Source organism: Myxocyprinus asiaticus, chromosome 11 (assembly GCF_019703515.2).
Source record: "Myxocyprinus asiaticus isolate MX2 ecotype Aquarium Trade chromosome 11, UBuf_Myxa_2, whole genome shotgun sequence".
Lineage (NCBI taxonomy): Eukaryota > Metazoa > Chordata > Actinopteri > Cypriniformes > Catostomidae > Myxocyprinus > Myxocyprinus asiaticus.
Window position 1 is genome coordinate 30,827,641 of NC_059354.1, and position 21,441 is coordinate 30,849,081.

Consider the following 21,441-nt stretch of genomic DNA (forward strand, 5'->3'; position numbering starts at 1 on the left):
CCAGATGACTGAGATCTCACCATTTCAGAATTAATGTAATTGAGTTTCCGACTTCTAAATAGATGGAATCTACATATGGATATCTATGGTGCTGTGGGTTACAGGTAAAAGTCAGCACACTGTTAGCACCCAAATTAAATCACTGCTACAAAAATAGCAATACTTAACCCGTTGCTTGTTTGAACGTTCTTCAAAATTTCTACTTTTGTAATACGTGGTATAAAGAAAATCATACAGGTTTGGAACTAAATCTGGGTGGGTAAGAGATGACAGCGGTTTCATTTTTGGGTGAACTAACCTTGTAAGACTGTTCAAAGAGTGTTTTCCATGCAACTGTAGTAGTTATGCATTCATGTTGTGTATGAGTGGATTTATAATAAGTGTTTATGTAAATGCAGGTTGAGAATATGGAGTACCTACTGTTGCATTCGAAGCTTCAAGACTGTTATGATCCTTCTACACAACATGGTGATTTCCAGATCTTCTGCCCTTCACTGTCAGAGGCCTGTGTCGCTCTCTATGACCAAGAGTGGTGCAGGGTCCAGGTCACAGGTGCGTTAATGTTTGTACACATGCATATACATTTTGAAATCAGAAATTTACATACAACTTAGCCCAGTGGTTTTCAATTGGTGAGGCGCGCCTCCCCTGGGGGCACCAGAGAGCCCCAGGGGGGCGCAGCGCGGGGGGAAAAACATAACGGTTCACATCTGTACACATCTGTCCTGCTAGCTTGCATGTTATAGTGCGTGTTATGCATATGCGTGTTGCAAAATGGATTGCTTTGTGGTGTCTACAATACAAAAGTCTACAGGAGAGGAGGCAGATTCTGGGCCAAGCAAAAAACGGAGGAAGTATGATCACAAATTTTTAAAGTTGGGATTTTAGTGGACCGGTCCCGATGATGCGCCATTGCCACAGTATGTTATTTGCAAAGAGGTGCTAGCAAATGATAGGATGAGACCCTGTAAGCTCCGGCGTCACATTGAGGCCAAGCACTCTAGTCTGGTGGCCAAGCCACTGGAATTTTTTGATAGAAAGCTGAAAGAATTGCATACACAATAGAGAGTAATCCAGACTTTTAGCTCTGTTAATACTAAGGCGACTAAAGCATCATATCACGTTGCTTTACGTATAAAGAAGGCAGGTAAACCCCACAACATCGGTGAAACGTTACTCCTCCCTGCTGCTAAAGACATGTTCCTTAATGATGGGAGAAGCAGCTGCTGCCAAGCTAAATGCGATCCCAATATCTGACAATACCTTTCAGCGTCAAATCTCAGACATGGCATCTGATGTAAAAGAACAGGTGCTGGATGGTATTCGTGAGAGCCCTTTTTTCTCAGTTCAGCTGGATGAGTCTACTGACGGTGCTAACTGCGCTCAGTTAATGGTATATGTATATTAAAGAGTTCTCTGTCCAGGAGGAGTTTTTGTTTTGCCACTCTTTGCATGCTCACACTACAGCAGAAGAAATCTTCAAGGCTTTGAATGATTTCTTTCTCGAAAACCGCATAGACTGGGGCCGCTGTTGTGGAGTATGCACTGATGGGGCGAGAGCAATGACAGGCTGTCACAGCGGTCTGGTTAAACAGGTTCAGGCAGTTGCCCCTGTCGTTGTCTGGAAGCACTGCATCATTCATCGCCAGGCCTTGGCGACCAAAAAGATGCCAAGCGAGTTGCGTGCAGTTCTGGATGAGGCAGTAAAAATTGTTAACTTAATTAAATCATGCGCATCGAATGCCCGTCTCTTCTCCATCTTTGCAATGAGATGGGCGCTCACTTCCAACAGCTGCTCCTGCACTCCGAGGTCCGATAGCTCTCTCGGGGCAAGGTCCTCACCTAGTTATGTGATTTGCGTGAGGAAGTCCTCCTCTTCCTTTCCGAAATCGACTCCACTCTGGTGAAACACATGGCTGACATGAAGTGGGTTGCGATGTTGGCCTATCTTTCTGATATCTTTGACCGCGTAAACACACTAAACACCTCTGCATGGCAAAGACTGCCATGTCTTTTTGGCACACGATAAAGTGTCTGAGTTCAGGAAAAAGTTAAACCTGTGGTGTGGTCGTGTTGGACAAGGCTCGGTGGAAATGTTTCCAAGCTTGGAAGATGTTATGGAGAAGGCAGGTTTGTGATTGGAGTCTGTACAACAGGTGATCATTGAGCATTTGAATGGGTTGCGTGAGCAATTTGTGGAGTATTTTGGAGAGGAGACCTTAGCAAATCAGTGGGTGAGAAATCCATTCTCTTTCCCCGTGACAACCCGTGATGGACTGACCTTGCAAGAGGAAGAGGCCTTAGTCGAACTGAACTCGAACATGGACTTGAAACAAAGAATGATTGAAATGTCGCTTCCACACTTTTGGCTGTCTGTGGGGACTGAGTTTCCCAACCTCTCTCGAAAGGCTATGGAAGTACTCATCCCCTTCACCTCCACTTACTTATGTGAGTGTGGGTTTTCCGCTTTGACTTAAAAGCAAATACCGATCAGTGCTGCAGGTGGAGGACGATTTACGTTTATTCCATTCTACCGTGCATCAGCCCCGCATCGATCACCTGTGCGCATCAAAAAAGTCGGACTCTGTGTTCCCACTGATGTAGGGGTGATGAAAGTGAAGAGGCAAAACCGGCAATCGGATTTTCTTTTTTTTTTTTTTTTTTTTTTTTTTTTGCTTCACGTAGGCCTATGTGGAAGTGATTTTTATGCATTTGATACTGTGACAAAACAGCGCTGTCAATCTTGCTGATGTTGTTTGATGTCTGATGTTGATGTTTTCAAAGTTGAATTGGCTTAAGTAGCCTAAAATCCCCAAAAGAGCTCTTATTCAATTGAGATAACGTTAGTAGCCTGTGGCCTTTTAATGAACATGTTTCCAGTTTAGTTATTTGACCATCGAGGGTTATCTGTTCAGTGATCAGAAAATAGAGCTGTCCATCATGCTGATTTCGTTCTGTGTCTTGATTTTGTTGGCTCTTTGGTTATAGGGCTGTAGAGAATACTTCGTGTAGTTTTTTGACTGTGGAGGATTCTGTTCAGAAGGCTAATTTTAACAGTTTCCCACTTGCTTGAATGTAGTAAAAATGTGTTGCAAAGTATGTGTTCACAATATGTTTTAAAAAGAAAGACAACGTGTTTGAAATGTTTTGAAAAAATATAACCTACTTCAAAATGAAACCGAATTTAAAATGGAATGTTGATAGCTTAATAAAAAAAATTATGTATATTGATGGAACTCATTTTGAGTGGAACATAGCCTAAAAGCAATACTAATAACAGTAGCGTAGTAGTACCAATAATAATAGCCTAATTAGTGGAAGTGTAGGTGTTGGGGGGGGGCACAGCTGTCTTCAAGTTCTCTAGGGGGAGGCTCACTTTCACCAAATGTGAAAACCCCTGCCTTAGCCAAATACATTTAAACTCAGTTTTCACAATTCCTGACATTTAATCGTAGAAAACATTCCCTGTCTTTGGTCAGTTAGGATCAGTACTTTTATTTTAAGAATGCGAAATGTCAGAATATTACACTGAACAAAAATATAAACGCAACATGCAACAATTTCAAAGATTTTACTGAGTTACAGTTCATTTAAGGAAATCAGTCAGTTGAAATAAATGCATTAGGCCCTAATCTATTGATTTCACATGACTGGGAATACAGATATGCATCTGTTGGACACAGATAAAAAAAAAATAAAAAAAAAGGTAGAGGCGTGGATCAGAAAACCAGTCAGTATCTGGTGTGACAACCATTTGCCTCATGCAGTGCGACACATCTCCTTCTCAGAGTTGATCAGGCTGTTGATTGTGGCCTGTGGAATATTGTCCCACTCCTCTTCAATGGCTGTGCGAAGCTGCTGGATATTGGCAGGAACTGGAACACGCTGTCGTACAGGTCGATCCAGAGCATCCCAAACATGCTCAATGGGTGACATGTCTGGTGAGTATGCAGGCCATGGAAGAACTGGGACATTTTCAGCTTCCTGGAATTGTGTACAGATCCTTGCGACATGGGGCCGTGCATTATCATGCTGAAACGTGAGGTGATGGCGGCGGATGAATGGCAGGACAATAGGCCTCAGGATCTCATCACGGTATCTTTGTGCATTCAAATTGCCATCGATAAAATGCAATTGTTCGTTGTCCGTAGCTTATGCCTGCCCATACCATAATCCCACTACCACCAAGGGGCACTCTGTTCACAACATTAACATCAGCAAACCGCTCGCCCACACGACGCCATACACACTGTCTGCCATCTGCCCGGTACAGTTGAAACCAGGATTCATCCGTGAAGAGCACACTTCTCTAGCATGCCAGTGGCCATTGAAGGTGAGCATTTGCCCACTGAAGTTGGTTACGATGCCAAACTGCGGTCAGGTCAAGACCCTGGTGAGGATGACGAGCACGCAGATGAGCTTCCCTGAGGCTGTTTCTGACAGTTTGTGCAGAAATTCTTCGGTTGTGCAAACCCACAGTTTCATCAGCTGTCCGAGTGGCTGGTCTCAGATGATCCCGCAGGTGAAGAAGCCGGATGTGGAGGTCCTGGGCTGGCGTGGTTACATGTGGTCTGCGGTTGTGAGGTCAGTTTGACGTACTGCCAAATTCTATAAAACAACTTTGGAGGTGGCTTACGATAGAGAAATGAACATTAAATTCTCTGGCAACAGCTCTGGTGGGCATTCCTGCAGTCAGCATGCCAATTGCACGATCCCTCAAAACCTGAGACATCTGTGGCATTGTGTTGTGTGACAAAACTGCACATTTTTTTAGTGGCCTTTTATTGTCCCCAGCACATGGTGCACCTGTGTAATGATCATGCTGTTTAATCAGCTTCTTGACATGCCACACCTGTCAGGTGGATGGATTATCTTGGCAAAGGAGAAATGCTCACTAACAAGGATGTAAACAAATTTGTGCACAAAATTTGAGAGAAATAAGCTTTTTGTGCATATGGAAAATTTCTGGGATCTTTTATTTCAGCTCATGAAACATGAGACCAACACTTCACATGTTGCATTTTATATTTTTGTTCAGTGTAGTAGAGAGAATGATTTATTTCAGCTTTTATTACTTTCATCACATTCCCAGTGGGTCAGAAGTTTGCTTTCAATTTGTTAGTATTTGGTAGCATTGCCTTTAAATTGTTGAACTTGGTTCAAACATTTTGGGTAGCCTTCCACAAGCTTCTCACAATAAGTTGCTGGAATTTTGGCCCATTCCTCCAGACAGAACTGGTGTAACTAAGTCAGGTTTGTAGGCCTCCTTGCTCGCACATGCTTTTTCAGTTATGCCCACACATTTTGTATCGGATTGAGGTCAGGGCTTTGTGATGGCCACTCCAATACCTTGACTTTGTTGTCCTTAAGCCATTTTGCCACAACTTTGGAGGTATGCTTGGGGTCATTGTCCATTTGGAAGACCCATTTGCAACTAAGCTTTAACTTCATGGCTGATGTCTTGATGTTGCTTATATCCACATAATTTTACTTCCTCATGATGCCATCTATTTTGTGAAGTGCTCAAATCCCTCCTGCAGCAAAGCACCCCCACAACATGATGCTGCCACCCCCATGCTTCACGGTTGGGATGGAGTTCTTTGACTTGCAAGCCTCACCCTTTTTCCTCCAAACATTACGCTGGTCATTATGGCCAAAATGTTCAATATTTGTTTAATTAGAACAGAGGAAATTTCTCCAAAAAGTAAGGTCTTTGTCCTCATGTGCACTTGTAAACTGTAGTCTGGCTTTTTTGTGGCTGTTTTAAGCATTGGATTCTTCCTTGCTGAGCAGCCTTTCAGGTTATTTCGATATAGGACTCGTTTTACTGTGGATTTATATACTTGTCTGCCTGTTTCCTCCAGAATCTTCACAAGGTCCTTTTGCTGCTGTTCTGGGATTGATTTGCACTTTTCACACCAAGCTATGTTCATTTCTAGGAGACAGAATGCATTTCCTTCCTGAGCGGTATGATGGCTACATGGTCCCATGGTGTTTATACTTGCATACTATTGTTTGTACAGATAAATGTGGTACCTTCAGACATTTGGAAATTGCTCCCAAGGATGAACCAGACTTGTGGAGGTCCCGAGTGGTTTTTATTTTTTATTTTTTTTTTGAGGTCTTGGCTGATTTCTTTTGATTTTTCCATGATGTCAAGCAAAGAGGCACTGAGGGTACGTTTACACGACAACGATGTACTAAAAACGGAAAAGTTTTTCCTTTGCGTTTTTGAAAAGTTTCACGTACAGACGACAACGTTGTCAAAATCCCCGTTCACACGGATCCGAGAAAACGACTAAAAATGCTGTATTATGCATGCTAGGACAGTAGTTGGCGATGTCACTTTGTAAAGAAACACTACATGCCTGTGCACATAAGAGCGGTGAATACAAACAATGAAGATGGCGAAAGCATCGAGCAATTTTGTCTGGACGGACGATGAGGTTGCTTTTATTACTACAATTTCTTTGCTGGAGAAGTGTCAAACTCAATCTTGAGCAGCACAAACACAGTCCTGTAGTGCGCCATTGTAGTTTTGAAGTACTCGCGCGCATCCCTATAGACTGCACACGTAATATGCGTGTGCATGATGTCATCGTTTTCACACATTCGCATTTTTGTACGTTTACGTGGAGACTATAATGGCATCATTTTCAAAAATTTGCACTTCGAAACCTGTTTTCGAAAGTTTCCGTTTTCAGGCCCCAAAACGGCATTGTCGTGTAAACGAACAGCCAAAACGCATAAGTTTTTAGTTGAAACGTTGTTGTGTAAACGGCCCCTGAGTTTGAAGGTAGGCCTTAAAATACATTCACAGGTACACCTCCAATTGACTCCAGTTAGCCAATTAGCCTATCAGAAGCTAATTGCCTAAAAGCTTAACATCATTTTCTGGAATTTTCCAAGCTGCTTAGGCACAGTTAACTTAGTGAATTTAAACTTCTGACCCACTGGAATTGTTATAGTCAATTAAAAGTGAAACAATCTGTCTGTAAACAGTTGTTGGTACAATTACTCCTCATGCACAAAGTAAATGTCCTAAACAACTTGACAGAACTATAGTTTGCTAATATGAAATCTGTGGTGTGGTTAAAAAATGAGTTTTAATGACTTCAACCTAAGTGTTTAACTTCAACTGTATAACACAAACATTGTTTAATTCAGTTTGTCAGGGCTGAAAGCATTGCCTGTGTTTATCTGTCAGGTTTCCCAGGTGGTCAAAGGGTTGAGGTTCGGTATGTGGACTTTGGCTACAGAAAGACTCTCTCCGTGAAAGACCTGAGACAGATAAAGGACGAGTTCTTTGCTTTACCAGAAATGGTAAGGATTGAAAATGCATGAACAAAGTCTTTTTAAGCAGGCTTGGATCATTGTCGTTTTGGACATTTTCCAGATTTGACAAAATCTCACTTGCGAAAGGTACTTCTGTGCATTATTGAACAACTGAACTTGAACAGATACATGTAACAAACATAAGAATACCTGTCTGTCCATTTGCTTCCCAGGCGGTGTGGTGCAGTCTGTCTGATGTGGACAGTTTGGAGGAGACGTGGAGTAATGAAGCCTGTGAAGTCTTTAAGGAACTCACTGATCAGAAGTTTGTCACTGTGTTGGCACAAAGTAAGAGTTTACACTTACATAAACACACACGGACTGTACCAGGTGTATACCGAAAAAAATGTCAAATCCATCATTTTGATATTTTAAATGGATATTTGGGAAGAGAATTTTAGATAATCTGTGCACTTTGTCATTGTTAGGAACAGACAAAAGAAAAGCTTTTTTTTTTTTTTCACGAGAAGCCATTTTTTTGGTTTAAATGAAAAATGGTGCTGAACAGATAAAATATATATTTATCTTTTTATTATTATTTACATTTGATACATTTGTTTGATTAAAATGTACATGACTATTGAAATGGTAAATTCTTTAAATGTGTAATAGTCCTATATTGACTCTGACCTTTCATTAACTTTATACAGTACTTTTTGTTTCTACCCCCAATATAAATGTTTAACGGGACATTATTGACCAAAGTTTTGATAATATTGTATATTTATGTACTTTATATATTTTACCTCACCCCTATTCAGAGCTAGTGCCCACCTCTAGTCCAGTGCCCGTGTGTCTGTTGGAGGTCAGCGATGACTGTACCGGAGCTAGTATTGGAGACATTCTTGTCAAGAAGGGTCTTGCTGTAAACTGTAAACAGTAAGTATTTCCAGTAAACAGTACGTTTTGAAAGACAATATGGAATGGCATTTCTTCCTCTACTCATTCCATACCATACATTTTATTCCATATTCATTTCTCATGCTTTTTTAGGACCCAGCTTAAAGTCCCGGAGCCCCTGGGGGCAACCGTATGGGACCCTCCATTTGAAGAGAAAGTTCTACCTGAGCAGACTCCCTCTCCTGCTTCTGAAGAGCTGCAGGCCAACCTGAGTCTGCCCACCTGTCTCAAAGACCTCAGAGTTCGTGTGACACACGTCACCTCCCCTGGAAACATCTGTGTGCAGCTGCTACAGTTTGATGGCCAGCTAAAGAGGTGTCTGCCTTCCTCTGTCTTAAGATATTTTTTGAAAGCTTTGCTTCAATGAATCTGGGTAGACTGAGGAGAGAGTTTTTGTTTTGTGAAAATTTGAGTATGTCTACATTGGTCTCCTGTTCGATGTACAAAGAAAGTCTTGTTTTCCCACAATATGTTGATAGTGCCTATTCATAATCATCAGGTGCATTTACAGTTTGTAACGCATGCACTTTGCTTGCAATGTTTCCAGAATCCATGACATGTTGAAGAGTCTCTACTCTAAGTCGGAGCCACCAGAGATAGAGTGGGAAGCAGAGATGTTCTGTGCTGCCAACAACACTGGAGTTTGGGAAAGAGGAAAAGTGTGCAGTTTGTCCTTTAGCAGTGGGCTTGCAGAGGTAAAGTGTATTACACACACTTTCATAGTTGAATAAATCTTGAAAGAGTTAAACTTCATGTTCTTTCAGTTGTGTGTGTGGATTTGTAGGTTTTGCGTTGTGACTTTGGGAATAAGGTGAAGCTTCACATGAACAGTCTTAGACCTCTTCGTCCTGATCTGATTGGGTCATTCGTACTGGAATGTAACCTCAGTGGTATAAGGTAAAAAAAAGAACAGAATGCACACGGGATTCGAACCTGTTTTCCCACATCAGTGCCACAGCTGAACATGACTAAAGCATATGTGCTAACTGCTAGACCATGGCTCTAACAAGATATTTTTTAATGTTTTCTCCGTGAATTTTGTCATTTTCTTTTACAAGGATTTTCTTTCCCCTGTACAAGCTTACCTTACTCTCCAACTATTTTAGGCCAGCTGGTGGTCTCTCCACATGGACGGCCACAGCGTGTGACTTTATCTCTCACTACCTGACAGGTGCAATGGCCATAATGACCATAAAGGTTGGAAAGAATTTCAAAGAATTACAACACTTGTAGAAAAGGTGACAAAGGTGCTTAACTGTAGTACAAACTAATCTTCTTTCTGTGTATGTATTTCTTCCCCTCAGGATAGTTCTGCCAGACCTGTGCTGGTGTCTCTGTTCTGTTCGAACCGGGCTGGTCAGAATGTCAGTATTGCAGATTTCCTCATCAGTGAAGGACTTGCACTCAAAGAGCGAAAGTAAGCAAAACAAATGCCAGTGCTGTGTTAACAGAGCAGCTCTGTGCATACACTATCTTCCTAATAGCAGTGTTGAATCTAGTTTGAAAGCTATTTTGAAAATGTAGTATGCCAGTATTCTAGCTACCCATAATTTGTAGTAAACTACAGTCAAGCTACTCTTAAGTAGTTAGCTGCACTACAAGCTTCTTACAAAGAAATGGTTAACTACATAGAAGCTACTTAAGAGCAATATCTTTTTACATCTATAACTATCAAATGACAGAATTCATCATTTTAATCAGTCAAATGTTTCTGGTACAAAAACAATTAGGGTTTTTGAATGAACAATCTCAATCATTGTGATAGCATTTAACTTGATCAGATTTTACGTTTACCTTAAAAACAACTAAAACTACACTACACTATATATATATATAAATATAATTTTTTTTTTTTTTTTTTCACATTTTAGAATAATAGTAAAGTCATCAACTATGGAATAACATAAATGGAACAATGGGAATTATGTTGTGACTAAACAAAATCCTTATTTTAGCATCTTCAAAGTAGTCACCCTTTGTCTAGAATTTGCAGACATGTACTCTTGACATTTTCTCAACCAACTTCTTGAGATATCACTCTGGGATGCTTTTTAAACAGTATTGATGGAGTTCCCATCTATATGCTGGGCACTTATTGGCTGCTTTTATTATTTGGTCCAAGACATCAATTTAAAAAAAATGTTTTTATAAAGTTTTATAATGAAATAAATTAATATGGTGGCACAATTATATTTTTGTCTACAAAACTAATTTCAAACATTTAAACATACGCCTTCAGATCAAAAGATTTTTAAGATCATGAGAAACATTTCAGCCAAGTGTTTCAAAACTTTTGACCGGTAGTGCAGGTCTTAGATGCTTCCTAATAGGGCTGCAACTAATGATTATTTTGATAATCGATTAATCTTAGATTATTTCTACGATTAATCAGATAAATAATGAAATTTCTTGTATTTTATTAAAATGTTATTTTTTAAGAAACATATGTTATAAAGGGCATAAGGATGTGGTTTTGTTTTGTTTACTGTATTATTAATATTATTATTATTATTACTTTCAGGACATATGTAAAACAGTTCCTTTCCTTTAGTTGTAAAACTTAAAAAGTACTGTTTATTAAAGAGTAAAATGGTCCATCAGGGATGGAGTGGGACAAAAAAATCAGCCAAACAGAGGGCAATGGTGACCCCAGAACAGAAATATTAATAATTCTGCCCAGCTGAAAAATACATAATTATGTTAGAGACATGCTTGTACACTGTTACTGATTGCATACATTTTAATTATTTTAAATTTAATATTGTAAGTTTTAAAACTATATTTTCACTGATAACATGTTATAGTTTCACTGAAACTATATTATTTTCAAAAAAAAAAAAAAAACATTTTTAAGGGTAGTGCATGCTTATCCAGTAAAATAATATTTGCCATAGTATAAATTTACTGGTGGAATCAGACATTACATTTGGCACTATCGGGACTATCAAATATCAGGACCATTAGCATTATTATACATTATATTCAATAATCTATACAGTTTAACATAGTACAATCATCTGCAAACAGTACAGATTCACTCTTGTGCTGAAAAGTCATCCTGGTGCTCATTGTATTACATGCGGTTACATGATGAGAAACTATCTAAAACACTTCGGCACACCTTGATCTGAGACATCAGCGTGACATCAATGAAAGCTGCACAATTAATTACATTAAAACTGAAAGCGCGGTATGATGTTGCACGAGTTTAATCAAAATGATGGCACTCCATCCATTGTGAGCGGTTTGATGCGGATGAGCGCGCTCGTTAGCTCAGTGAAATTAGATATTTAGAGACTCGCATGCAGTAAAAACAATGTTTCAAAATACCCGGAAATACGTGCCTGATTTTGAATTCATGATATGTATACATTATAAAACGGGTTGGGAACCTTTTTTTCCCCACTAAGGAGCCAATTTTTTTATTTTTGGTTGATGCATTTTTTTTCGAAAGAGCCAAACCACAAACGAATAATTTACTATTTTCAAAAATGTTTTTCAATAAAATACAATGTTTATGTTGCCCATAGACTACTCAAAAACAAACAAATGTGCAAAAATTAATAGGTAATATGTTGCAATATGTGTGTTCTTATCGTATGTGTTTGTATTGCGTTTTGGTAATAGTTTATGCTGCCTAAAGAAAAGAAAATAGAACTCAATTTTAGGTTCAAGGTGAACGTGTCTTGTATTATTTTATGATTTAATAGCTTCCGTCTTATTTTTATTTATTGAACAAAACACAAATTAACATAGCAGCTTATACAAAGAGACCAATGACACACATATATATATATACATATATCTATATATACACACACACAGACATAAGACATGTATCTCTCTCTCTATATATATAGTATATAGAGAGAGAGAGAGAGAGAGAGAGAGGTAATCACTATTATTAATTACATTTTTCTGGTGATGTTGTGGAGAGAGAAATAAGATATTAATATAAACTCACGGAGTGATAGATGGATATCAAGACAATTTGAAACTATCATATTAATAATAGTTGTAGTAGTAGTAATAATAATAACAATAATAGTAGTAGTAGTAGTAGTAATAATAATATCATCTCAGCTTTGAGATTTTAGACTAGTCAATAAAATGATTGCAGATATACACAACTCTCTAGGTCTGGGAGCTGCTCCACCACCACCGGCGAGCACAACCAACAGACCTCCCCGACACAGACACCAACCCCACCTCCGATCCACCTGCCATGGCAATCACAACCCCCGTACCAGCGGTTAAGCCTCTGTGCTCCGCTGTGTCTTCCTCCACAAAGGATGCTGGGGTACCATGCTAGGCACCTCCAAACCAAGCACACCTGGTCTGGTTGTGACCTGACAGATAACCAAAAATCATTGTTTGGTTGCCCTTTTTAGATTGTAATCTGTGGCTGGAACCGTGGTGTGCACCAGTTAGCTCCCCAGCCAGAGAGACCACATCCAACCCAGATAGCACTCCGACACTGTCACGTTAAATGAGAGAAGGGACCGCCGGCAGAGGCGGCAAAGGGAGGGGCCAGGCAAACCAAAAACCGAACTGGTAATGCCCATGCCGACAAGCCGTGCCAGTCGCACCTACCGATAGCACTAGAACAGCCGCCAGACCCAGACAGTCTATAAAGTATATAAATTATAAGTGTTTATATATAATGCATTTGGAATTGGATTTTATAAGGGAGGGGAGAGAGAAGGACAAATTGTTCTGTAATAATATAAATATACTACCACCAACATTAACAATAACAATAATAGCAATAACAATTCTATGCAAAATATATATATAGAAATGAAGTATAGCATATAGCATATTATTGTATATATAAATGACATCAATCTATAAATAATTGTAGAACAGTATATTAAATAATACTCAGGCATTATTTATCTATTATAGAAATAGTTTGGATTTATGTACCATAGAATTACCATCGTCGTTATCATCAATCCATTTTATGTACCATAGAAATTAATTGAGGCATCAACTCACCAGCTAATTTTAATCAATATTTAAGGGTGAGAGCAGTGGGCTGAAGATTGTATTACATTTGTATAATTGATTTTTAAATGCTTATGTATGTTTCTCTTTAATAATATGGTCCCATAATAGATGTAGCCATTGTGTAGTTGATATTTGGTATTTATTTTTCCAATTGAATAATATTGTTTTCTTGGCGATAGCTAGAGATATGAGCAGAAGCGTTGAATGTTCAAGAGGAGGGTTAATTTGAGATATGTCACCTAAAAGGCTTAGTAATGGGAGTGCAGGGATTGTAATTTTCAAGAAATCTGAGTTTTATTAATGACATCTGTCCAGAACTGATGAACAGGTGGGCATAACCAGAGTGCATGATGGTAAGTGTATTTAAATTGCAGTTAGTACATCTGTCAGAAGTTACTAGTCCCATTTTAAACATCTTACGCTGTGTTGTGTGTTTTGTGTACAATTTTGTACTGAATTAACTGGATATTTGTGTTTGTACTTGAGATACAAGTATTTCTGCAAACTGTTTTCCAGAATTCTTCATCTGTGTTGATATTCAGATCTTTTTCCCATTGTTTAACTGGTGCTGCTGTATTAGTATCTATAGACGATATTAAAGAGTATAGTTCAGTAAGTGTCTTTACTGAGTTACTAATTGTGGTGATATGTTTTAGAATTGGGGAGGTTGTGCAATATCTTTGTTTCCAATTGTGGTTTTAATAGAATTCCTAATTTGTAGGTAATAGTAATAATGCTCTTTTCCTAAGGTAAATTTCTGTATTAATTCTGTAAATGTAATGAAGGTGTTGCCAGTAGATGTGTGATGCCTTTCTCTTTCCATTTAATATTAAGCAGAATTTGGTTGATAGTAAAATCAGGATTATGCCATATAGGTGAGTTGATGTGTGATGTGAGCTCATGGTTTGTTAATGTATTAATTTTTCACCAGGCAGCGAGTTGTTTTTATCATCATATTCTTAAAGATTTTGCTGTTTTTTTTTTTTTTTTTTTAATTAATTTATTTATTTATTTATTTTTTTTGTGAGTGGGAGATCAGATATGGTAATTTCTTTACATTCTGCTTGTTCTAACTCATCTTTGATTCTTTAATACAAAGATACCTGTATATATTACTGAACCTGCAGAGTTGCATTCACAATGTGTAAGAGCGAACTGCTCCGTAGAAATAAAGCGAAACTCTCAGTACCTCACGAGATGATCAGAGATCATTTGCAGCATTCTCATAGATTACATTATTCTAAACAGTTTTTAGTTGAATGAAACAGAGAAAAAGGAGCGATAACTCTACATGCGTTTGCTCCATGAGACAGGGTCCTGTTGAATGCCTCTGAATAAACAGCAAATCGGATATTATTCAGCACTGATGGCTTTTCTTTTGTCTGTTCTTGAAAATATAATAGTGTTTCTTCAAGCACGTCTTTTTGACTTACAGCATTTGTTGCATGTGTCACTCCGAGACGTCTTACAGGTCACCCATCTGTTGTGCGTAGATGAGCAAAATTACTTGCGCATGAAATACATTTGGATGAGGAGCTTGCGAACTGGATTGAGCCTCGTCGCATTTTGCGGGTGCTATATAAAAAATAACGAACGTTCATAAAATCACTTGTAGAAAATGCTCTTAACCGCTAAGATCAATAGTTATTGGGAAACGAGTTGCAGAACTCTATGCATGTGCGTGTCTAGGAGAAGCGCTTTCATTGCATTCGTGAACAGCGGAGCTCACTGCGCACATATCAAATCTGTTGCGCATTGGCGGCTTTTCTTTCGTCTGTTCTTCAAAATATCACGTTTCGTTAAACGTGTGTCTTTGTGTCTAATTTCTTGTAATATATCACTCAGAAGTCTTACAGGTCGCCTTCCACAGTGGCTAGTACATCAGTAAAATACTCTAGATGAAAAATCCGCATTTGGCCAGCCTTACAGCATCAAACAGCACACTCTCACCACACCTGATGCAGCAACCACTCCACATTAAACTGTGCTTATTATGATCTTCTTTGAAGTGTTTATAAAGTGTTCTTGTGCACTGGACATCTTGGGTCATGTTTTCTCTGCTTCAGTTTGTCTGTCATTTTTCAAATGTGTTTCATCATGCAACACATTTTTACTGGGCTGTAAAGTGACGTCACTGGAGCTTTTCCATGCTGGCTGCATATAGCCAACTAATCGATAATGAAATTCGTTGATGATTTTCATTATCGATTAGTTGTTGCAGCCCTACTTCCTAACACTGTTTAATAGTAAATTGTGTTCTAGAGCTGCTTCCACATCCCAGAAAGCCTTGTCCGAGGATTGTTTGCTGAGTGAGCAGAACCCTGAAACACAAAGAACTAACAGCCCACCTCAGACTCTGCCCACACCTGCCCCTCGCATCAACCCTCCACCAGAGAGAGTACAGACACATGCCTATCCCCCTCCAGAGCTGCCTCCTTGCGGACACATGGTTATGAGCATCTCTGCCATCTCTGAGCAAGGTGTCATTTATGCAATGACACATCAAGCAGGTGTGTGACTTTCTTTTCCACTTTTTTTTTTTTTTTAACAGTCTTAATTTCTCATTACCTTTTTACTCCACCTCTTTCACCCTTACAATTAAACAGGCTGTTTTTTTTTTTTTTTTTTTTTTACCTTTTGAAGACCTCTGTAAGTTAATTACCTTTCTTGTGATTTATCTAACCATGTCGCATGTGCAATGAGTAACTGCCCCTACGAAGTTGCAGAATTTGGAATAGGTGTTGTGGGCAGTCGTATTTTGTTGTTCTCATGGTTATGACATCCCAAACATGAAGATATCTGAATGAGATGTTTTGCTGCTTAGTTCAGTAAATGGTCTCTGTGGAGAGGGGATCAAGTTTTGAGTTCTTAAAGTTAGAATATGTCTAAATAATACAAACTTGGAAAGTCATGTTTTTCATTAAATGTCCCCTTAAAAATTCCAAGTATTCCTGAAGTCATCCCATGTACTCCTTAAAGCTTGTTTTTTTTCTTGTGTGTGTAGTGTGTGAGTTTGATCGCTTAAGAGGGCGGCTGCAGCAGTATATTAAAACCATTCCAAGACAGAAGAATTACAACTGGAAAGGAGTTTTGGGCTGTGCTGTCATGGGAACTGACATGTTTTGGTACAGAGGTCAGGTGCTGGAGGTCATTGGAGGACATGTAAAGGTCAGTGTGCTTTCATTGGATTGCACTATTTCTATGAAGTATACTGCATTTTTCCTATAATTCTTATGCTTTGATTCATTGTCTAAAAATATTTGGCCTATAGTGTTTTGTTAGCAGTTTGTGATGTGAATGTTTGTTACAGGTCCGATATGTGGATCAGGGACTTGTGGAGAGTATTCCAGTTTGCCACGTGTACCCAGCGGTCCTCTGTGAGGATGTGCCGCAGCTCTGTGTACCCTGTCAGCTAAATGGGGTCATACCGGTGTGTGTGTGTGTGTGTGTGTGTGTGTGTGTGTGTGTGTGTGTGTGTGTGTGCGCTAAATTTGAATTTGAACCCTGACCTACTCAAAATTCTATCTCCATTTTTGTGCATACGTGATGGTAGGTATAAATATGGTGAAAATTGTTATGGTCATCCTTGTAGTGCATCCATAAATCCGTTAGCAGTGAGATTTCCAAATCTTGCTTTTATAACCATTTCTGTGTGACTCACAAAAGCTGTCAGGAAATGTCAGGGACATATTATACCCTGGAATCTAAAGGAAAAAAAACAATTTTCCATAAAGGAAATGAAGCCTACTCTTTAAACTATTACTATATTTTTGTGTTGTTACATATTCATTACAATGAAGCACTCCTCACCCCACCCTAATTTTCAGTAGCCCATTTTAATGTGAATACAATTGTAATCATACAATATAATATCATTTGTTGTACTGCCTATAATTTTTGCTGATTAAAGTAAAATGAGGAAAAAAATATATATATATATTGGTTCTCAGTCGTAGTAGTTAGACTGAATTGGTGTGAAATCATATGTAATTCATCTTAATATATTTAATTGAATTAATGTGATTTTAAAATGGTTAAATACTGGTTTGATGACAGCCATAAACTGTTACAGATTGGAAAAGGATGGCAGTTGGACGCTGTGCTGCTCATGAAGGAGTTGCTACTTGGACGTCTTGTCAGTGTCCACATAATGGTAAAGTTGAATTTATATGTCCTTGTTTACATCTTTACATTAGTACCGCTTCTTACGTCAGTAGGAAGCTACAAATCACTACAGTTTAAAGGGAAAATCATGTTTACAAGCAGTCTGCACTCTCTCATTCAACCTTTTGTTTTGCAGGAACACCCAGAGGATCCTAGTGGCTGTGTTACCGTAGAGATAACAGTGGATGGCATGGCACTCAGCAAGATAATGGTGCACCACCAATATGCCAATTTTGACCCTGCCATCGGCAGCAAGGAGGTCTGATCAGTGGAGATTGGGAGAGTGGGTTAGGTTTGCTTGAGAGAGGTGTAGTCCTCTAGACATTTTTTGTGTTTATGTACAGGATTATGTGGTTAAGCCTCCTGTCCCGGATTTGGATGACTGGGATATAAACACAGAGGTAAAAGTTTCATCTCTATGGATTAAACAATATCTTGGTACGTATTGTTACAATATGCAAATCTATTTTTCAGGGGCTGGAGGAGCCACTGCCTGTGTTAGGTGTCTATAAAGAACTTAATCTTCCCATAAATTGGAAACATTTCCCTGTCAGAGTCAAGCACATCCGCACCCCTAATGAGGTATGTTTATCATGTTATCATGATGTGAGCTGATTGGTCAGTGTTTAAACCTCACGAAATGTTTACTGTAACGCATGCACTTTCATTCATTAGACTTTCATTATTTTAATAAAACTCATGTACCAAAAGACGTGGTCAAGATTTTGAAAGACTGCAACAGTATTTTAAATTTTAACTTTAAAAAGTTTAAGGCAGTCACAAATTTCTGATAGCAGATTTTGTATGTCAGAGTGCTCTAATCTTGTACGTTCTTGAGTAATATTATGGCTCTTTGCAAATAACATAAGTATGAATCTTTTTTTTTGTTTGTTAAATGTCCTCAAGTCAGTGTTTTACTTGTGCATTATGTGCACACATGACCTAAATGGAAAAATGAGCAAAAAAAAATTATAGCAAAGGTTGTATGTACAAAAGATTATTTATGTCCTAAATAATCAGTTTTGAAGGTCAGTAATGTCTGGTAAGCATCACCTCTTGGTACTTGCATTGCTTTCAAACCTGTGTATGCTTGCAGATCTTCTTGTGTGTGTTGGATAAGACTGGGGGAAAACAGAAAGAGGGAGAGTGTTTGGAGGAAGCTCTGGATCGTGTGAATGAGAGCGTTGAAAATCTAAGTCTACTATCAGACTTCCCCATTGGTACATGTATTTTTCATTTTGGTACATTCAAGGAAGACCTGTAAAACAAAGAAGATTTGAAACCATATGTTTTTCATTGTTTGTGTGTGCAGAATGTCCCTGTCTGGCCGAGTACAGTGATGGTAGATATTATCGTGCAAAGCTACAGTGTTTTTCTGAAGTCACTCCTACTGTCAAGCTCCTTGTGAGACATGTGGACTTTGGCTCTGATGACATCTTACCAATACACAAGTAAGAATTTTCAGATTGTACATTTGTGACTTGATTTTGTCTTGCACAAAACTGAAATGAACAAAGGTATGCAAAATAATGACATTAGGACCACGTCCACATAAATCTGGATAAATTAATCTTTTTCTCAGTGTTCAAAACTGAGCTTCTCGAAAACACTCTCCCAAGTGGATTCATTTGATACTGTTGTATCTGCTTTGTAGTGTTGACTGGGAATGCAGTCATGTGATCCATTCAAGCCAAAACAATCAAGATGGCAGCCCATGTTGTAGTGGCTTTGTTGTGCCTGCTGTCTACTTTGAAGGAATGCAATGTATAAGTTATAAAATGTAACATTTGACTTTAACAACACTATCAAAGGTGACGGAAAGTTTACTCTGTATTGCTGTTCCATGGCAGAACATGAGGAAAATTGCCTTTCAGACCACGCTTCTTAGGGAAAAAATTGTTTTTGCAGGGAAGGGAATTTAAGTGTTTTCAGACATTTGAACTTTTTGAAAAAGTTTGAAAATGTTAGTGTGGACATAGAGCTCTTTGAAATGAAAGTGCAATTCTCAAATGTATCCGGATTAATGTGGATGTAGACTTAACACCCTGTCTACACTGGGTGCGTCCATTCAACCTTCCACATACGTGAACTGCAGGAAAACCTGGAGCTATTTGTTCTCACCAGTAGGTGGTGCAATGCAATCGGGTGTTGACTGCTGAAGACCAAAGCTACATGTAGAGATGACAGCTGTGTACGTTTGATAGTTTGTTTTTCAAAATTGTTCATGGGTAGAAAATACATATTTGATTTGCACATGTGGGTGGGCATGAAACGCACCTTTCCACTGATTGGTCAACCCGCGTCATCATCAGTTCCTCAATGCCGTGCAACAGAATAATGGGTTCTGCAACCTACGTGTGCCCAGAGAAATATTAGTTGTCTGTTTTAGAAATAGCTTATTGATGTCCCTCGCATCTGCATGCAAAATTTCTTAGCCTACTACTTAGACATACAGCCCGTTTTATTTAGCTGTCAGCTATCAAAATCTCTTATGGCGAAGCTGCGCACTGTGTTTAGCGGATGCATTTACATTGTAGTGAAGCACAGATCAGTATGTGGAATGCATTTGCTTTTAAAGATTGCCGATACATTGTCCAGGTTATTACATAACTCAGATGCTTGAAGAGCTAATTTCTGTGTAGGTAGGCATTACGTATAATGTAGTAGGGTGACCAGTCCTGAATTGGAAATATGTTTTATTTATTTATTTTTTTTTTTTTTTTTTTTTTTTGTCTCATTTCACCTTATTTGTCCATGGCTGAGTTTCCTGAGGCACTAAGTAGAACGTTAGTATCACTATAGTAGTATTAATCTCTACTGCGCATTTCCCAAAAAGCATCAAAGTATTAAAGTAAAAACTTAGTAAATTAAGGGCTTTGAACCGCTCTAAAGTCGTAAGTGCAAATTAAAAGTATCTTATGCATTTTCACAGTTTATCAGAAAATAAGGTATGTTTTAATAACTTGTATTGATATATTTGGATCATTGGAAAGCCATAACTAGAAACAAGGTTTTGGGTGTGCCAAGGGAAACTGTGTTCAAGAACTGAAAAATGCCACTTTTTTTTTGTAACTTTAACAACAATTGCCATTCACAGATGTAACCAATTTTTAGCGCTAAATTTCTTTTCTGTTTAGCCCCGCTTTACATTATAATTAATTAAATTAACAAATGAATGACACTAATCAATGGAGTTGGTAGGCCTGTTAATGTATCCAAATATTAGGCTTAATATTTAGTCATAAAATGTGATTATTTTAGAATGTTACATAATTCTTTACCAAAATCAGAAGACAAATGCACAGGTAAATGAAGGGACAATTTGCACTGACAAAAAGAATCACATTCACGGATTCAAAAACGTAATTTAGGAAAAGAAATAAATGTGTGATGCATTTTATGAATTAGAAAAATGACAGAACCGTGTGCATTCAGTTTCCAGCAAAAGAAACAAACTTTTGGCAACATTAGAGACCCTTATTATGATTCACATTGCATGTGTTCACATACATGCATTTATATCATTAATCTCTATAAAGTTGAGCATCAATCTGAAACCCCATCTTACCAAAGTCATCATTATTTATTTAATTAAATGCTGTGATCGTCATTAACTTTTGGCGTCTCGACAAGGTTACACATCATTTCCATGCTTGTCAGTATTGCCACATTATTGTCATGTTGATAAGACAAACTCCTGGACATATTGGCCAAGGTTTCAGCATTGGACCGGACAGCTCCTGTAACGAAGAATTTAAGTTCTAATTTATAATGAGTAATCTAAGTGCTGTTTTGGGAAAGAGGCGTTCTCTATGTAAAATAACGAGCAGCGTTAATTAATATGATCATAAAAGTTGCTGCCTAAAGCTTGGAATAATATACAGATTTTGCTCTAATGGAAAGAAATTGGTACTTTCATTCACCAAAATGGCATTCCACTGATCACAGTGTATAGTCAGGACATTAATAACATGAAAAATTACTATTACAATTACTGTTTACAATTCCAGAACTTCTTAAACTACTTCA

At 38.4% G+C, this 21,441-nt stretch overlaps 1 protein-coding gene across 1 annotated transcript in view; it reads left to right on the forward strand.

Annotated features, from left to right (window-relative positions):
* Nucleotides 1–21,441, forward strand: part of rnf17 (ring finger protein 17) — an 85,330-nt gene that overhangs the window by 50,693 nt on the left and 13,196 nt on the right. The window contains 18 exon segments of the mRNA XM_051709858.1: nt 399–552; nt 7,208–7,323; nt 7,509–7,623; nt 8,097–8,214; nt 8,329–8,550; nt 8,783–8,930; nt 9,020–9,132; nt 9,342–9,432; nt 9,540–9,656; nt 15,545–15,758; nt 16,253–16,416; nt 16,559–16,678; nt 17,321–17,401; nt 17,549–17,671; nt 17,757–17,813; nt 17,887–17,994; nt 18,509–18,632; nt 18,725–18,863. Of these exon segments, the coding sequence (XP_051565818.1) occupies nt 399–552; nt 7,208–7,323; nt 7,509–7,623; nt 8,097–8,214; nt 8,329–8,550; nt 8,783–8,930; nt 9,020–9,132; nt 9,342–9,432; nt 9,540–9,656; nt 15,545–15,758; nt 16,253–16,416; nt 16,559–16,678; nt 17,321–17,401; nt 17,549–17,671; nt 17,757–17,813; nt 17,887–17,994; nt 18,509–18,632; nt 18,725–18,863 (2,324 nt within the window).